This window comes from Zalophus californianus, chromosome X (genome assembly GCF_009762305.2).
Source record: "Zalophus californianus isolate mZalCal1 chromosome X, mZalCal1.pri.v2, whole genome shotgun sequence".
In the NCBI taxonomy this organism is placed as follows: domain Eukaryota; kingdom Metazoa; phylum Chordata; class Mammalia; order Carnivora; family Otariidae; genus Zalophus; species Zalophus californianus.
This window is the reverse complement of record NC_045612.1, coordinates 17,666,969-17,685,395: the sequence shown is the minus strand read 5'-3', so window position 1 is coordinate 17,685,395 and position 18,427 is coordinate 17,666,969. Positions and strand designations below refer to the sequence as shown.

The 18,427-nt window shown below is 46.8% G+C and overlaps 1 protein-coding gene across 1 annotated transcript in view; it reads right to left on the bottom strand.

Annotated features, from left to right (window-relative positions):
* Positions 1-8,271, bottom strand: part of GPC3 (glypican 3) — a 403,498-nt gene extending 395,227 nt beyond the window's left edge. The window contains exon 1 of the mRNA XM_027608126.2: positions 7,922-8,271. Coding sequence (XP_027463927.1) covers positions 7,922-8,096 — 175 coding nt within the window. The 5' untranslated portion in view covers positions 8,097-8,271. The remainder of the gene's footprint in view (positions 1-7,921) is intronic.
* Positions 8,272-18,427: the final 10,156 nt, after the last annotated feature.

Here is an 18,427-nt window from a genome sequence, read left to right as displayed (position 1 = left end):
AGTGATGCATCCAGGGACTCAGTCCTTCTCTAGGTATATGCCATCCTAGGATCTCATTCAACAGCAGTCAAGTCCTGTAGACTGTGTCTTTAGGTGTTTATTCTTACCTTAGCTCCAACCTTTATTAATAACTCTATACAAGGCACTCTACTCACCACTCTAGAGGATATCATGCGGAATCAAATATGGCGTCTGTATTCAACAGTTGTAGGGTCTGGCAGAGGCTATGAATAAGCTAGGTACTTCAAAAAAAAAAAGGATACTAAGCAAGAAGAAGTACAAATAGAGTATTTCAGGGACCCAAATGCACTTGGGACATATCTCCGTATTTGCTATGAACATGCAAGCTTCCAAATTCAAACGTTTTCCAATCGTTTCAGAGTGTTATGTGTCAGTGAACTTTCTGATACACACCAGAGTAAGGGCTTTGGATGTCCTCCCTATATCTGTTGCTCTAGCCCTTCCTCTCTCGCCCACGTTTCCCTCGGCTTCAATCCTCCGAACCAAAAATGGACAAAGAGCAATGGAGTATCCCAGGATGCTGATACATACCACAAGTACCAGAATGCAGAGTTTGGGAGAGAGGGAGCAGAACCATAACTAAGGAGGAAAGTATGCAAACACAATTCTGATATTATTTTCAAATGAACATCATCCCTTTCCTTTTTACCCTCTTTCCTAGTTGAGCCTCTAGCTGAAAGAACTCCCGATGGGTCATCCCTAGCCAAATAGTTGAGTTTTCTCAGCTGACTTTCAAAGCTTGCCCCAATGCATACAGAAATTGAGAGACCTCTCAGGAGGCCCTTTATCCTACTCAAATAAAATTTCCTTGGCTGAATATCCACTTTGGATTATGTCCTTTTAAATGTACATTTATGAAGCTTCATGTTATAGGTAAGAAACACCAAAGAAAAACTTACATACATTCCATTTATGTTTCTGTAACTGACACCAAGTTGCATTATTTTTGAAACCTAAATGCCACAGATCTGTAAAGTAAATAAATGCATTTACGTATAGGCGGATATATTTAATTTATCTATAAACTTCTTAGAATAGCCTTGTAAACAAGCACAGAATACTTACCTCTTGGAAAGGTTTGGCTAGACTACTTCTTTCGGGGAATTATAGTACAGCCACATGAATTAAACCAGTCCTTTGTCACTTACCTATAGACAACAAATGGATTTTTGACCTGAAAAAGGAGCTGCTTTTTTTAGAAACCTTAATATATTAGTAAAAGTGAATCAATTACTTAAATATTGGCTTTATGGAAATTTTGTTTGTAATACATTTCTACTTCCAATCATCCATTTAGTCTACAAATATTTATGGAGCACCTATGATTTGTACCATGCTCTTCGCTAGATAATGGCAGACACAAAGATGAAGATCACAGTCTAGTAGGGCAGATATAGATGACTCTGAACACATACCTTAAAGATGCCATACTCAGGATTTCTAATTTTCCAGTCATAAACTTATTTCCAAAAGGCAGACTCAAAAAGGCCAATTAAAATTGTAGTCTAGAACTCTGCTTTATTCTGGATTTATAAAAGAAATAAATGCATGCCACATTGTGGAAATTCTGAAAAACACAGGATATTCTCAAAATCCTCACTTCTGAGAAATGTACATCATTCAACTTTCAGGTGGATGGATAGAATACAGTGAGTGGAGGTTTCTTTTATAATGGCTTTAACTTCCCTGTCCCTTCTTATTGCCGCTTTCACTTGTATTTTATCTCCCTTCCTATCAATTATTTATCAATATAAGCCTATTAAGTATACTTCAAAGAGCTTAGTAGATTTACTAATCTAGCATATAAATACAATTTCGACTACTGGAAGTAATTAACTGTTTGGAACACTAGCAATGCATTTTGGTCCTACCATTGACTCTTTTTTATTCATGAGGAAAAATACAAACTCTCAAATAAGGCTTTATCCAGCTACACACAAAAAGAGGCAAAAGTGAACACGCCTTTCTTGGTAATCACTCTGGATTCACTTTTGTTTAAAAATGGCGGACAAGTATTTCTAATACTTAGCACTTGGACAATTGAGGTTTAATTGGCCTAACTTGAAGTACAGAACTAAATCTTTTTTACTTTGTACATTCAACGAGGTCTTCAAGTGAGACTACCGTGCTCCAGCGAGGGTTTTCTCCACACATGCAGCATTTCAAAATGCACATTTTCTCTGCTGGTATGCCCACCTTCACCTTGCTTTCTGACTCACATTCTCCCTGTCATTCTATCTCAGAAGGTAAATTCCCATTACCCTACGCTGACTCTAAAGCCAGTCTGGGGCCCCGGGTTTGGATTCTATTCTCTGATGCTCATTTCTTAATGGAGTGCTGGGGATCCTGTTTCAAGCCAGACAATTTGCTAAATATGGGCAAATGAGTGGGGGGTGGGTTCTACCCACACTTTCCATTAGACCCTAGATTACCCAAAACATCAAACCCCTTTGCAAGCTTGGCTAGGGCTGAATAGATGTTGGCTCCTGGTATGGTGTCTTGAATTGAGCCTGTGCACAAATTCTGATCCCAGGCTACAGAAACGTGTGAGGTACTTCAACAGGTCCGTGCATGTGTTATAGCTCAACTCCCAAATACAGTAATGTCAACGTTAGCGAGAAAGGTCTAGCTGACATTCAATCAAAGAGAGTTTGATTTAAGAGATGTCTTACAATTTATGTGCTATAATAACTGTTGATCTGTAATGATACTACGCCAATCATAACAATGTTGCTAATTTCAATTTGTTCTTTGGGTACTCGACATTAATAAGCCCTTCCTGATGGTTAAGAGTCGCCAGCTAACTGAGGAAAGACTGAATCTGGCTCCAGTCAAGATATATACAGCCTGAAAAGTTTGTCCACATACCCCAGCAGTGTACCCGAACAAACTGGACTTGGGCTTCTAAAATAAGTAAGATGACACAGAGCTTAGGAAAGTATCTGAGTGTTCATAGGGAATACGTCATGATCTAGAAATTCTATTATTGTCAATAATTTACTAAATGTGCTGTGGTGCTCTTGGTATTGTGCTCAACACTGCACCAAATGCAGTGCTTTCCCTTTAAGAAGCTTCTAATCTAAAACATACAAATAACCATATGCAGAAAAAAGCAAGAGATCAGAGTAAAGGAAGCATTCACAAAAATGTACAAATTCAGCATGCCAGAACTTTTCAGTTGAGCAATATGATCCCTAGTGAAATTCTTTCCAAATGATGTATCGTGTGCACAAGTTATAAGTGATTATCTTCAATTTTCTTAGAAATGAGTAATAAGATACCTCTTAAGACCCATGCTTTTGTATATGCATCAAACACTAAAGTTGGCGTGGTCATTGATAGCTGCCATTTAAGGAGAAAACATATTTTCTGTCTTGTCTCATAGCAGACAAACCCAGGCCTCTTTCTTCCCAGGTTGGTAATAAGCAGCCTTTTTCTAGGCCACAGCGAACAGCAAACATGGCAACTCTAAAGATGTAAGTAGCAGAAAGCTCAAAAATATTGCATCAAAAAGACTGGACGCAATCTACCAGCCCATAAGAAAAAAAAATTGCAAAACTGACACCATCTGTGTCATCTAGCATCCATCAGAACCATCCCATGCATGCATCTCCTAATGCTTGCGTGGAATTTGCTCCAAGAATTAAGAAAACTCTCTTTAAGATGGCGGCCCTATTAAGAGCGACCGCCCTATCTCCCACTTCATCTCTTCAGTTCTTTTCCCTTGGCCAGGCTGGCTATTGTGACCATTTCAGCCAATTTCCTGGAGGTATTTTCTAGCCCTTTTCACCCTGTTTAATCCTACAAGTTTCCTGAGAAGGCTGTTTACTCGTAGGCTCCCCCACTAGACTGTGAGCGCCTTGACAAAAGGGGCTGTGTCTTACACCTCTCGGCACCTCCAGCACCTCACGCGGGGCCGGCCAAGGAGCGCCAGGCTTAGGTTCCTCGCAGGCCAGGGCGCTCCACCGACCTCCAGCCATCTCCTCGACGGGCCCCACGCGGCCCTCCAAGCCCAGCCCGGTACCACCCGTCAGGACTGGCCTCAGAAATCTACTCAGACCATGCTCCGGAAGAGCCCTCCGAACTGTCCCCAGTTAGCGTGCAATAATGCAACTTTGTCAAAGTGCGAACAAATCACCTGCTCGCCCCCACGTCTAGTGCGGCCTTGGCAGGGAGCAAGTCCTCCCACACCCACACCCCGTGTCTTGTTCTCTCTCCCGACCTTAGGACCCCTAGCTCTTTCCAACTGATTGGGGAGCCGCGGCTGGTCACCCAGACACGGTCACTAGGTCTCACACTTTAAAACAACAACAACAACAAATACCAAACTCTCCCTTTGTTTCAAGAACGCCGATTTTTATTTTTATGGTGTTTCATCTATCTTGAGAAACTCCAAGTCGGGCTTGGCTCTTCAGGGTTGCCTTTGACCCACACGGGAGTTTGGCCTTCGGGATTGGTTCCTGCACTTTCCAGGGCCCTCTAAGGCAAGATCCCTCAATCTTTGGGGAGTTGCAACACTACCACGGTTTGTTTGATTTTCCCATTCCCGACCGTCCCCTTCACCACCACCCCCCACAAAAGCGGTGTATGGCATTCATAAAGTGAATTACACTTGATTTTTGTTTAGAGGAATTTTTTTTCAGACTTCTGTAACATTCCCTTGAGACAATTGGAAACATCATTGTCTGATTACTAGCTCACTTTCCTTGCCTAAAATTGTATCCATTCTTGATTGCGCCTGTGGGTAGGTTAAGCAAAACAAAATAAACATCCAGACTTATGAGCTCATTGGCTTTTTTCTGAATTTTTCTAAATTAAATAAGGGCAAAAGAGCTACACTGAAAGTCAGTTATATGGATTTTTCTGCCAAATGCTAACTCTGTGTGCCTGGTTTCCATCTGTGGTGCCTTCCAAGTTACAAATCCTTAAAAAGAGAGAGAGTGGGGTATGAAAAGATCTATGGATTTGGGGGACATGCTATTTAGAATTGCTATCCCGTGCCTTTGAACGCTCTAAAAGAAATGGGAACATGAGATTGTAAGGCTTTAGATCTGCTTTGTGGAAGTCTGGTGTAGCCCTTCAGCACCAGTGATTTATTTTTTAGGCTGGCTGATTTCAAATGCCATTCAGTCTCATCCATACTAGCATAAGAAATGTACCTTATCCACTCTAACCCAATTCTGCTAATGGCCGAAGTTAGCAGTCAATCCCAAATGCTCCCCCTAAGTGAGACAGGACATTCTTGAGGATTTCTCCTTCCTGTGACCAAATCTCATTTTATCTGGGACAAAAAGAGCTTTAATTAGCAGTTAGTACAGTGACACGGGCAAACTGAACATGGCTTAAAATACAGATGGGGAAAAAAAGTCAAACGGTCACCTTGACGGTTCATAACTATCAAATAATTTGCAGCTCTCTCTCAATTTCCAACCACGGAATGACAGCAGCAAATGACACATTTATTCACTTTGAGATGATGCACTTGCCATTGTATTTAGTCGGCCATTATCATCTCTTCTCTGAAATACCGATGAGCTATTTCCACTTGTGGACATTAGGATTTTCACCATGTTTCCCATTCTACAGTGACCAGAGTTGCCCAAGTGAAATTCAGGACACATGGTTTTCATGGCAAGACAAGAGTACTGGAAATCTGCGCAGTCCCAGCAACATCCAGGATATTATGGTAGCTAGCTGCCTGGGTGTCACCGTATTTGAAGTTTGGCTTTACTCCAGCACGAGTCAGAACAGTGCCTGCCCGCCATCTAGAAGGTGCTAGCCACCGCACACGGCTGTTTAAGAGAAGTGAAGAAGGGAGGTTGGGTTTATATGAAGACCCTTGGAAAGTGATTTTGCCTATAGAGTTTGGGAAATACTGGAGGAAAAGGGGAAAAAAAAAATCCCCATTAGGAATTCCTGTCCTCTACAGCATGGCCATCCTTAGGCGGGGAGCAAGAGAGCTCGCAGGGAGGGAGCCCAGGCCAAATCTCTTACACACAGTGTGTGGGCCCTCCCAGTACTTGTATACAGATGCTGCAAAGAGGCCGGCAGCCAGAGAGCTGGGGAGGAGGAGGGAGGGCCAGCGCCAGCACGAGTGTGTGGAGAGGGAGGGGGTTGCTAAATGAGTATCAGTGTGTTCCTTCTGGTCTTTTTCTTCTTTTAAAGCACAACCTTTACTCCCTGGCCTCGAACCAGCCAGCCGAATGTGGCCCCAACCCCAACCCCGGAACCATTCGTCTCACGGGGACTCATCCTGTGAGGACCAATTTTTACATTATCAACAAGAGCATGTTCTCTGGCCTTAGCAATCTAATTACCACGACACTTCGAGGGGAGAGAGATTGCGCCTGTTGTTTCAGCTCTGTGGAACTGATTCGTAGGTTGCCCCTTACAGCTCCTGCACACGCCCACGTGGTACGTTATGAACATTTAACAGTGGGAGAGGTAGTTCTCCCCTCCCATAGAGCGAAATCCTGCAACGCAATATTTAACATATGCGCAAATGCATTTCAGTCGCCAAAAGGGGTGACCAATTACCTTTGCAACCAAACAGCGGGCTCGCTCGGCTCTTTTCATCCACCTAAAGAAAAGGCTGAGGGCTGAGGGAGCGCCGGCTGCCTAGGTAACCTCCCGCTAGTGAACGCTCGCTGGCAGCGCCCACAGGGCGCGCGTCGCGTTCACAACTTGGTCCAACCGTCAGGCCCGCCTCTCTGACTTGTTGAGAGCCACGAGCCAAGTTTTGACGAGGGCTGCTCCCCGATCCCTGATCCCTCCGAAGCGCGGGACGCGCGCCTCGCTGGAGGCGCGGGCTGGGAGGAGACCCCGGCTGGGAGGAGACCCCGAAGGCCACGGACGTCTCAGGGTTTGCGAACACCACCGGCCGCTTCTGCAGAGCGCACCTCCGATAAATTAACCTGTTTCAAACCAACTCTTCTCGCCCGCAGTGTCAGTGTAGCAACTTGTCCTAATTGGATTCTAAGGCAGGCTTTTAGGAGTCCAACCGCGGGACAGTCAATCACACGGGGCCATTAATATTCATCTGTTGACAGCGGCAGCCCACAGCGAAGGTTAAAATATGCCCTTACAACAGGATCTGATTGTGCAGAACAAAAGGCAGGCGTTCGGAAACTTTCCTCCACCTAAAATCATCTCCCCTTCAGGGTCCAGCCTGTCAAGAAGGCAGATGAATTTGAGAAGGGGAGGAGTTAAATCATCTTTGGACTCCTGCTCCCCGGCCGGCAGCACCGTTTCCGAAGCGATTTTGCCAACCTGGATAAGGGACGCTGTTTTGAAGGGAAAGGTTCGGTCCTCCTCATCTTGGGGACCCTCCTACTCAAAAGTTTCCCCCAGCGTGTACTCTATCTGCCACTGAGGATTCGGAGATCTGTCCCCAACTTTGCCTGCACTTGGGCCCGCGAACCCCGGGAGCCCAGGCTGCGGAAAGGAGGGCGTGGGGGGCAGGCTGGGGAGAGAATGGCCGTAGCCACGGTCCAGCTCCGGCTGAAACGCTGGCACGTTCGTGCAAGCGAGGGTGGCGAATGCTCGAGGCACCGGCTCGGCTGTGGGGCGCCAGTTCGCCAAGGCCCCGGGAAGCAGCTCCCACCTTCCCGCCCTCCCCCAAAAATGGGCGCTCGCGAGAAGGCCCTCCCCGCCGTGCCTCCCACCCGCACCTTCCCTGACAGCAGAGCGAGCCCGGGAGATGCGGACACGGTCCACACTCACCCTTCCGCCCTCCTCCGGTAGACCTGGCCGGGCCCCGGGCGCAGCCACCACTCCCAGGTGCCCAGCGGCCGGGCGCACGACCGCGGCCCCACGAGGCCAGCGCGCCCGGGGGTACGGTCGCCACGCGACCCCGGCTCCCCGCCGGGCGCGGGGGACGCGCGCGGGGACGCCTCCTCACCTGGCACGGGGGTTTCGGGCACCCACTTGAGTCCGGGCTGCAGTCTCTGGAAGAAGGAGCGGACCTGGTGACAGGTGGCGTCCGGCGGCGGCGGCGGGGGCTGCGCCTGTCCCGGGCAGTCCAAGCTGAGCAGCATCGCCACCACCAAGCACGCGGTGCGCACGGTCCCCGCCATCCTGCTTCGCGGGCAGCGAGGAGAGCGCGGGAGAGTGGCAGCGGGGGCGAGAGCGGTCCCGAGACTCGGCAAGGCTGGCAGCGGCCCTGAGGAGCGGGAGACGTGCCGCTACCCAGCCGCGGCAAAAGTTTCCTCGCAGCTACCTGGGCGCGGGGCGAGGGCGGGAACGGCTCGGCGGCTCGGGCGGGGCGGGGCCGGCGGGCGGGGCGGGGCGACGAGGGACCGGGCGGGGCGGGGCGGGGCGGGGCGGGGCGAGGCCAAGCGCGCGGCCAGGGGGGCGGCGGCCGCCGAGCGGCGGCGAGCCTGCGGGGGCGGGGGCGCGGGGCTGCGGGGTCGGCTGGGGCACCGCGCCGCGGCGACCGGGCGGGGGCGGCGGGGAGGAGGGCGCCGAGCGCGTGCGGTGGCTCCTGGCGGCCCAGCCCAGCTGCCCGCTCGCCGCCGCTCTACCCAGGGCGCTCTGGCATAACTACTGCAGAGGGGCTGCGGGCTCCGGCGCGCTGATTGGCTTCCCAGCAGCCGTCCCCTCTGACTGGCTCTGGGAGAAGTTCCCCAGCCTCACTCCTCCTTCCCGCCGCTCATTGGCCTACAGCCGCCAGGGCTTTTCCCTTTAGGATTTTTGCAACCTCTCCATCCTTCCTCGAGGTGCGTGGGGGCTCCCTGGCCGCGGGGCCCCTCTCCGCTTCGCCGCAGGCCTCCTCCCAGCCGGGTCCAACTCGCCCCTGGCCACCGGAGCCAACCGAGGTCTTCCTCCTCCGCACAAAATCCACCTCCTCTTCCTGCTCTCGGAGGGGCTTCCCTCAAACCGTTTTCCCAACGCAGCGGCCCCGGTCGGGTTAGCAAACCCAACCCACGAATAGTCACATTCAGGGGCAGCTGGGGACCGCCCGGGGGGGGGGGGTCACAGCCTGCCTCATCTTTGACTCCTGTACCTAAAAAGTCCACAAGCCCGTGGGATTTGCTACGTTTGGTTCCAATGAGCCACACAAAGTCAGAGAAAGCACCTGATCCCAGGATGTTAAAAGAATCTGTCTCCTGCAGGATAGCCCCGGGTGACCCTTCACGAAGCAAAGCATAACTGGTGACAACAAAATAACCTGGGGCTTAACGCCAGCCTAACTCATGAGGAAATCATTGGACACAGCAGATTCATCGAGCCAGAGCTTGCCTATTTCGTAGATGGAGTAGAAGGCTGTTTGAACTGTCTCCTAGACCCAAATCCCCACCTCTCCTGCTTAAATTTCTCCATTAGAAATCCAGTTCTTTGAAAATGAAATACCTCTCAAAGGAGGAATGCGTTTGGTCATTACTCATGTGCTCCTAGGCAAGGATCTTTAACTCTCCTATTCTTCTCTGTGACCCCCCCCCACACACACACACACACATGCCTCTTAGCACGGTGCCTTGCACGTGGTAGGAACTCAAAAATTGTATAATGACATGATTTAACACTTCAGTGTGGATTAGTTTATCATCTGATTGTGTTGTTTCTGATCTAGGTAAAAGTAGGTTTTGATTAGGAAAGAAAAGGGAGAGCCTCCACACCACGAATTTTCCAGGGAGTGCCAGACCAGGAGAGAGGAGGTCATGTGCCAGAACCTGTGGGCTGAGGAAAGAGGTAAAGGAAGGGTAGGCTGCTGAGGCGCTCGCTCATTCATTCATTCATTCATTCACTCAGTAACAAAGATTTGAACTCCTACTATGCACCAGACATGTGGGATGCAAACAGACAATGAGGATCCAAAGATTAACCCTTGGTACCTAACTTCAAAGAGCTACAAGTCTAATGGGGAAAACAACCAAACAGAAAATGTTAACACAGCACACGGTCAGTGATAAGACAGAAGCAAGGGCAGCATTCTAAGGGGTGAGAGGGTAGGTCAGGGAAAGCTTCCCAGAAGAGATGGTGCCATAAGCTCAGGCTTACAAGGCCAGCAGGAGTTGAAGTCAGAAAAGAAGCCGGCAAGGAGGGGGCCAAGGGAAAAGAAGCAGCATGAACAGAGATGGAGCAGGGACAGCCTGCAGGGCCCCATTGCAGGGCGGGAAGTACAAGCGACCGCTCAGGCTGCGGGGGCGGGGCGGAATGTGTCAGAAGAGCCCACGAGGCCGAGGCCGAGGTGAGCGAGCAAGGGCCAGGTGATGCAGTCTTGAAGCCAGGCCAAGGAGCCTGCGGAACCACTTAAGGGAATGCTAAGCAGAGGGGTGACATGATCATATTTGCCTGAGGGAAAGATCTCTCCGGCATCGACTTTGTGGATTGTGGAGAATGGCTTGGAGAAGAAAGAGGAATGGAAGCAAGTTAAAACGCCGTGAAAGTCATCCAGACCAGAAGCGATAAAGGCCCAGGGCAGAGGAGATGTGTGTGGAAGGGGAAAAAAAAACTAGCAGCGGTACTTGGGGAGGAGAATGAAAAAGGCTTAGTGACCTGGTGGATGTGGGGGCTGGGAGAGGAGTCAAGGACGGAGGGCTCATTCATTCTTTTTTCAACAAACATTTGAGTGCCGCCTATGTATCTGGCATTCTTCTCCTACTTCATAATTTTGCCTGGGGCTAGGCCTGCGCCTGCATTGAACATTTGACAAATGACATATCCACTTTAAAAGAAACACCAATTAAGAGTCATAATTTGGCTGGTGAGTTTGATATGTTCCACCTGTGGAGCCCTGTGACCAAAGGGCAGATTGGAAGGCAAGCATTGATTGAATTTCATGACCTCGCAGAGGAAGACATGACCTCCCATAAATTCATGATCTTCCAGAGCTCATGCAACTAACTACAAAGGCGACAGTTGTTTTCAACTACTGGGTAGTGAGTACCTTGAAATGAGGGACGGAGACCTATTTTTAATATGAACTTCTTTATGTGATACGCTCTGTATGAGCCCAGGGGGGTGCTTCCCAAAGTAAAGTGCATGAATCCGTGGTGATAGGTGGGCCAGTGAAGTTTGGGGTTTTTATTTTACTTGATATTTATTTTAATGTGGATTAGAAAAATATATACAGGAGTAGTGCACCTAACCCCTGACTGCATTAGGACAAAGCTAAGTAGATAGTGCTGAAACGAACTGCTTTCAGTGAAAACGTGAGCTGGCTTGAAGAAAAACAGGAAAGAGTATTGGGAATATGATGATATGGCAAAACTTGTGGGGTGCTATGTGAATGACCGGGACTGGGGCTAGCTCAGAGGCAAACCAGCCCAAGCCAGATGTTTGGGGAACTCTGTCTTTGGCCTCAAAGCATCTGCTCCTCCTCCATCCAAGCAGCTTCTTCGAGGCTCTCTGTATCTCTCTGCCAAATCAATCAATCAATCAATCAATCTTAAAAAAAAAAAAAAAAGAAGCGGTTCCATTTTTATAAGGGCCTCTCAAAGACTTTCTGGTCTTCCAGCCCCCAAGCGATGACTCTGGCAGTGGAATTTCAGGCACCGGGACAGACCCTGAGGAACAACAGGCTTTGGGGTCAGGAACAGCGATCGATCCGGTGCCCTCTGCACATCCAGTGATAACGGAGTTTTACTGACAAACATCCAGTTCCTTTCCCAAAGCCTACGTACTCTCCACTGCCCAGATAAGTGACTATGAATTAAGATTGGGTTTTCTTTTTTGCTCTTTTACATAAACAACCATCTTATCCTTCAAGGCTCCCTTCCTCGTGTTAGGAGTCAGGCCAATGACTCATTCTTACTCTTCAGCTGGAAGAAACAAAGAGAAACAATCAGTCGAGAAACACAAAAGGATGTGCTGATTGAGCCAGTGTTCACTTTCTACAATTCATGGTTCTGTGCTTTCAAGCCCCATTGGAAGCATTTAGATGACACCGTTGGGCCCCATTTTCCTCTTTGGACCTCAGAAGAACTTTTCTTCACCTTTCGTTCCTAGTCTCCAGTTTGAAAGAATTCGAGAATTCCCAGCTGTAGCCAGCAGCTATTATCTTGCTGTAGCTGGGAGGAGAGTCTAGTTCCATGGCTCCAAAAGCAGCATAAATCAAGGTTTCTGGGAGAGAGTTAAGAAAGGGTGTTCAGCAGCTGCCGCCATGGGAGGGGCTCATACACAGCCGTGCACGCGGCCACACACGCACACATGGTTTGTCTTGGGCCCGGTTCCCTTTGCCCCCCAGATTATGCCTTCCTCTTCCCACCCCCCTCAGGTGCACAGTGCCTTCTCCTCCTTGCCCTACCCTCAAAACCGGCTTTCAGAGAAGAAACTTTCAGACTCATCTGCCCACAGTCTATCTGCTTGATAGGATATAATGGGGCTGCCCACCCAGGGGTACGGGTATTTTAACAGGGATCAAAGCTTTAAACCAAAGGAACAGAGCTCTCCAAACTGTGGAATTCCAGGCATTCGCCAGTGGGAAGGGAGTGTTTAAACTGAGGGGCAATGAGGCCTTTTTTGGTGCACCTGAAATCACATCATGTAGACAGTTGCTTATATGTTGGACCGCTGCTGCCCCCAGTCAACACGTCCCTAGCCACACCTCTGCACTCCGTGGCACACAGCCACTTTGTCTCCCCTTCTCTCGCAGTGTATGAGTCCTTTGTGGGGCAGAGAGGAGGGGAGGCGCCAGGCACACTGATCCCAATTCTCCCAAACATATAAGCTATGATCAGAGAATGAATTATGGTCCTTTGGGAAAGAGTGTTCATTCATTCATCCCAGCCAGCAGGCCAGTGCAATGTAAATGGTAACTTTGTAAGTTGAAAGACTTAAAGCCATTTTGAAAATTGCATAATAATCCCAGGCAGAGTTTGGCTCCATGTGTATGGAAAATTAATAGGGCCGGCTGAGATGCTTGCATTATGAGTTGTGGATGGATAGCCTCTCCTCAGACCAGGGACTATGCTTGGGCCTCACTAAATCCACAAAATATACTGAGGTTCTTGTAAGCTAGAGTCTAAGACTTGGGGGAAAAAATTATTGAAATTTTTATTTGTGGCACCATGTTGATTACTACAAATCAAAAATTATTCTGTTCCGTCTCTGTTTGTATGAGGGATATTGATCTAGATTCCTAACATATTTCTTCATACCCCCAGTCCATTGATTTTTTTTTTGATTGGGCAGATATAGTGTATCTATCTATATCTAACATTTTGTCTCTTGCATAGGGTATTTGGTTTTCTAAACAATTTAAGGGGTTTGTAGTTTGGTGGTTGAGACTATGGTAGCATTAAATCTAAAGGCTGGTGATGCCTGAGGCATGGCTTTATATGCCACATGGCAATTCACACATCCTTTGTTTTGCTTTGAATTATCATGGCCCCAAAACACAGTGGTTCAGGTAATGTAATATATTTATTTTGTCGTATGGTGTGTAGAACCTATAAGGAATTTTACTATGTTGTTTTTTTGTTTTGTTTTTTGTTTTTTGTTTTCCCTGGGTCTTTATGCTCTGGAGCCTACGTCAACAGAGGCTCTCCAACAGTTGAACTCTCACGTTGTTTCTTTCCATCAGGGTCCTTTCTCATCCTCAGAGCTCCCTGAATTCCCAGCAGTCTGGGGGAAGAAAATCGACAGCCACCACCACAGATAGCAACTGATGCTTTCTCAACCACGTCTCCCATCCCACTTCCCAAACCCCATCCACAGTTCTAAGTCTTGGGGAATTTCCAAAGTAGCATCTCTCAAGAAAAGGCCATCCCCACCCCACCCCTAACTCTATAGAGTTATCATAAAGGCTATCCATGAGGGACTGTGTTCCTGAGCAGCAGCAGTGTGGTGGGGGCCTGCAGCCAAAGGAAGGGGAGAGTAGGTACCAAACCATTCTATACCCGTTAGCCCAGCGTCTGCCATATTTGCTGTACCAACACCTGGAGGGACCATTGTCTCCACCATGACTTGTAAGCTTTAGATGAGCACAGGTTCTCATGACGCTTCTCTCTCTATTTCCTCTAGTACAGTGCTACTCAAAGTGTGGTCTGGGTACTTGTGCTGGTCCCTGCACTGTTTGCTACCAGTCTGTGCCAAGTTTAAGTACAAAAAGGGAGAGTAAGCCTTTAGAAAATTTTATAGCATTTTGATACCGCGGCCACATGTAAACACATGATGAATTGGCCCCACTGTTGAATCTCATAATTGTTTAAAAACAGTCTTGTATTTAGGTTTTATTTCCCGGGTTTTCTAGTCATTCATTTTTATTGTAGTTTCCCCAAGTATTTGTACATGTCAGACAGAAAATTAAAAAATATATAAACTAATCCTTTACTACAGCCTGAGAAGCACTGCCCTAGGATGTGCCCAGTGCCATGGTAGCCACTTCATACATATTTTTCAAATAAAGCCCTGTGAAGCTTTTCTTTACAAAAATAAATTCCCACCTTCCCTACTTATAGAGAGTTCCTATTAAAATCACAACACGTAAAAACTTTCTGATAATACCGTAGCCCATCTGAAGATAAATTTCTAACTGAAAGGTTTCTCCTACAAAAATTTCCCCATAGGAACATTCTTCTTCTTTGGCTCACTTTGATTCGGCAATACTCAGAAGAGAGTAGATATGGTTTTTGCAAGATTTTGTGTCTCAGTAGATCTTGGTGTAAATTGCAAAACAGAAGTTGAACTCCACAGCTTTCGTATATTATTTTACCAATGATCCACCCACCCCCCGGATTTTATATCCTGTTTTCTGTTGGAAATGAAGGAGATGCTAGCCTGTGTACCAAAACCCATCTTCTTAGAGCGAGATGATAAGACCCAGAGGGAAGTACTGCTTCCTTGGAATGCCTTCATCTCATTCATCCTTGCAACATGTCAGAAGCAGAGCAAGTCTCCCCTGCCATAAATAAATTGCATGTCATTACTCAGAAGATTTAAGCTCTTTTGGATGTCTCCAGTCCTCCTCTAACTCCTGTTAAACTTATGGTTAATACCATATGGTTTGTTAGCTTTTTGTCTGCTATTGTTCTAAAGTTGTTTCATGTGGGAGTATCCTGTCTTCCCAAATAGACTGGAATAACGGAAGGAACATAGGACTAGGGAGTCCAAAGAGCTGGTTTCTAATTCTTGTGCTGCCACTCAGAGCACTGTGCCCCTGGTTCAGTAGCTTAACATCTCTGAACCCACAGCCTCCTTCCTTAACTTCCAACTGAGGAAGGTGGTCTATATACTCTCTAAGAGTCCTTCTAGCTCTGACAGTCTGTGTTTCTGTGACTGTGAACTCCTTGAAGGAAGGAACCCTATACTTCTATACCCTGCTTCTAGAACAGTGCCTACAGCATAGCAGGCCCCCAATACCTATATGTCGAATGGATGACTGAACAAAGCCCTCACAACACACACCCCAACAATGGGGTGCAATCTCCACAGGAGAGTCTTGAGAAATATTTGTTGGTCCACCGGTGCTCTTCTTAAAGTACTGTGTACAACATTTAGAATCTAATTTTTCTCCTAACGAGCAGCCCAGGCACGCTTGTTGTAAGCAATATTGCAAGAGTGGAGATACAAACAGACATACTTCTATCGTATTTTCTTCATCTCCAGAAATCTCAGTTAGAGATTTTTAGAATTATGTCATTAAAATCTTTACATAACTGAGGCTTTGATGTTGACTCTCTAAGATCGTGAAGTACCGAAGGTAAGAGACTATGTTTATCTAAATCTTGCTGCATGGGGGTCTAACAGGTTACTATATTGGCTGGAACTGATGGTAGTAAACTTAGAGGAGGGTTTATCATCAATTTTTCCCTGTTGAAAGACCTGTGTCAATCCTTTCTATGGAAATCTTTCTGAAATGTTGTGCATATTTCCCTGCCTTACTAGACAAAGTATAGGAAATCTAATCTATTCTTGCTGCTCTGTTTTCTCTTATTTAACTTGTGTATGATGTTGTGAATATATAGAAATGGTGATACATTGGAGCCGAATCTGTGCTGGGCCTATGACACATCATGAAACTTGCTTTCTTAAAAACAAGCACAATAAAAATCCCCTGGATGATTTGTCTCTTCCTCTTTAATGTATGCCATAGAACATATAGCGATCCAAACCCTCCTGCAGGAGTCTGAATTTTACAAATTGTAATTCTGGAATGAAAGGCCCTTCATGGGCTGTTCCTTTGCTGTCAATACTTGCAACGAGTAACTTCAACCATCCGGTCAGTTTCAAACCACTCTTTAGTTTACTTGTTTTAACTGATGTTGCAACACGGTGATGACAAGAGTCCCTGCATCATGGTGGAGTGAGTGTGGGTTCTGGAGTCAGATAGTCCTGAGTCCAAATTCCAGCTCTGTTACTTACTAGCTGGGTGACCTTAGGCCAGCCGCCCTACGTGGCTGAAGCTTCACTTACAAAATAAGGATTAAAGGGGCGCCTGGGTGGCTCAGTTGGTTGGGTGTGTGACTTCAGCTCGGGTTGTAGTCTCGGGGTCCTGGGGTTGAGCCCCACGTCGGGCTCCCTGCTCAGCGGGAAGCCTGCTTCTCCCTCTGCCTGCCCCTCCCCCTGCTTGTGTTCCCTCTCTCGCTGTCTGTGTCAAATAAATAAATAAAATCTTTTTAAAAATAAGGATTAAAAGCTTAACCTTTGGTTGATGAATTGATGGGTGGGTAAATTCATGTGATAATACAAAAATAGTACAGGTAGGCCAGGATACTGGCGTCCACTGCAATATTCCTTTGGCTTCTCTGTATGCTAGGAAAAATATAACCTTGCAAGGTCTTTGTGAGGCCTAGAGATAATATAGGTAAATTGTCTGGCACATTGTAGATATTCACATTATCCTATGAACTTAAAGACTATTTCTTTTAAGGGCCATCAAAGCCAGGTTTTCTGTCTGTTTTTTGTTTTTAATAAAGACTGCCTTATTTTTTACGAACAACATTTATTGAACCGTCACCATGTTCTAAGCGCTGTTGATACAGCAATTAGGGTAAAATTCTTACCCTCGTGGTCCTTATCCAGGTTTGTTTTTAACCACCAGAGTGGTCAGGCCTAACTGAGATCTTGCATTTTTCGTTGGGAGTTCATTGCCAGGTTTGCCACAGTCCCAGCTTTGGGGCGTGCCAGATTATCAAGATTTTATAGGATTCAAAAGTTTGAGGGGGGCATATGCTCTCAGAGGGTCTCCTTTAACTACACACTGCTGGCTCCAGCTCAACCCTCCCGCAGCCTCCCTTAAAACAGGTCCATGTGGAGGGTGTAAGAGCTGAACGGTGTTCAGTGATGGCCAGGCTCCAGCAAGAGACCTGCCACAGGCCCAGGAATTCTCAGACACCGATTTGCCTTTCCATTTCCCGGGGCTTAACCTCTGTCGCTTGGCCTCCCCAATTACAATTACATTTCCAGACCCTTTTTTTGGCCTTACCCTCAATTCCCAGCCTTCGTAATGGCTCGTATTTCCTGGATGTAACTACAGGAGCTCAAATTCACTTCTGAAAAAAAGCTTTCAAACTTGAGCTTGCAGCCAGATCTACCCCAGTTTTAAACTTCACAGTCATATTCACATATACTCATACCATTTCTAATTTACTGCTGTACAGAAATATCATATGCTGTATTTACTTTTCTTTTTTTCTGCTCGATACTAGGCAACGAACTGACTCTTCTTCAGAGGAAAAAGGCCAAATGATTTCTTGACAACTGGAAACAAGGCCAGGCTCTTGGCGGATAGTCTATATGTGGAGGGAAAACATTTCTCCCACATGTGGAAGGGAAAGTTCATCTTCCTCAGTGTAACTGCTCCTATGGCAAAAAGGTCATTTAATCACATGCCGGCAGCTAGACAAGATGGTAATATAAAGCAGGATTCTGTGTGCTTCTAAACCATCTGGGGTTTATCAGATGCCCCTACAACACTCAAGGATGGGAAACCCTGAGACAGTTAAGGAGAAAAAAAATCAAAGAATGAAGGATGGATTTGCCTATCGCCCCTTTGTCTCTTCTCACAGGCACTGTTTAGTTCTTGACTCTGAGATGAGCAGATCAACAGAGGATCTTTTCTCCGAGCAGTTGTGTTTACACCTGAAGCAGCCATGATTCCGGAATCCGGGGAGAAGATCTGTCTCACTTCAGTTTTGCTGCAAACAGGACTTGCACTATTAGCAATATACCTTAAATACACTCACAGCATCACTGATATTAACAGAACTTTAAGCCTGCCAAGTTTCCTTACCCCTGTACTAATCTTATTATGGGTTCTTCAAACTGAGGCATATATCCATTCATACCATTTTTTTTTCCTTAGAATTTGATCTTTCAGGGCGTTTACATCCAAGAAACAGGGATTAAAGGGATGGTACTATGTAGGGCAATTTGGGGGCCTGACAACACACCTCTGGATCTGAGAAGAAAGGGCCCGGTTTCCAGGACTGCCTAATCACCCCAGTAAACTTGTCTCCTTTCC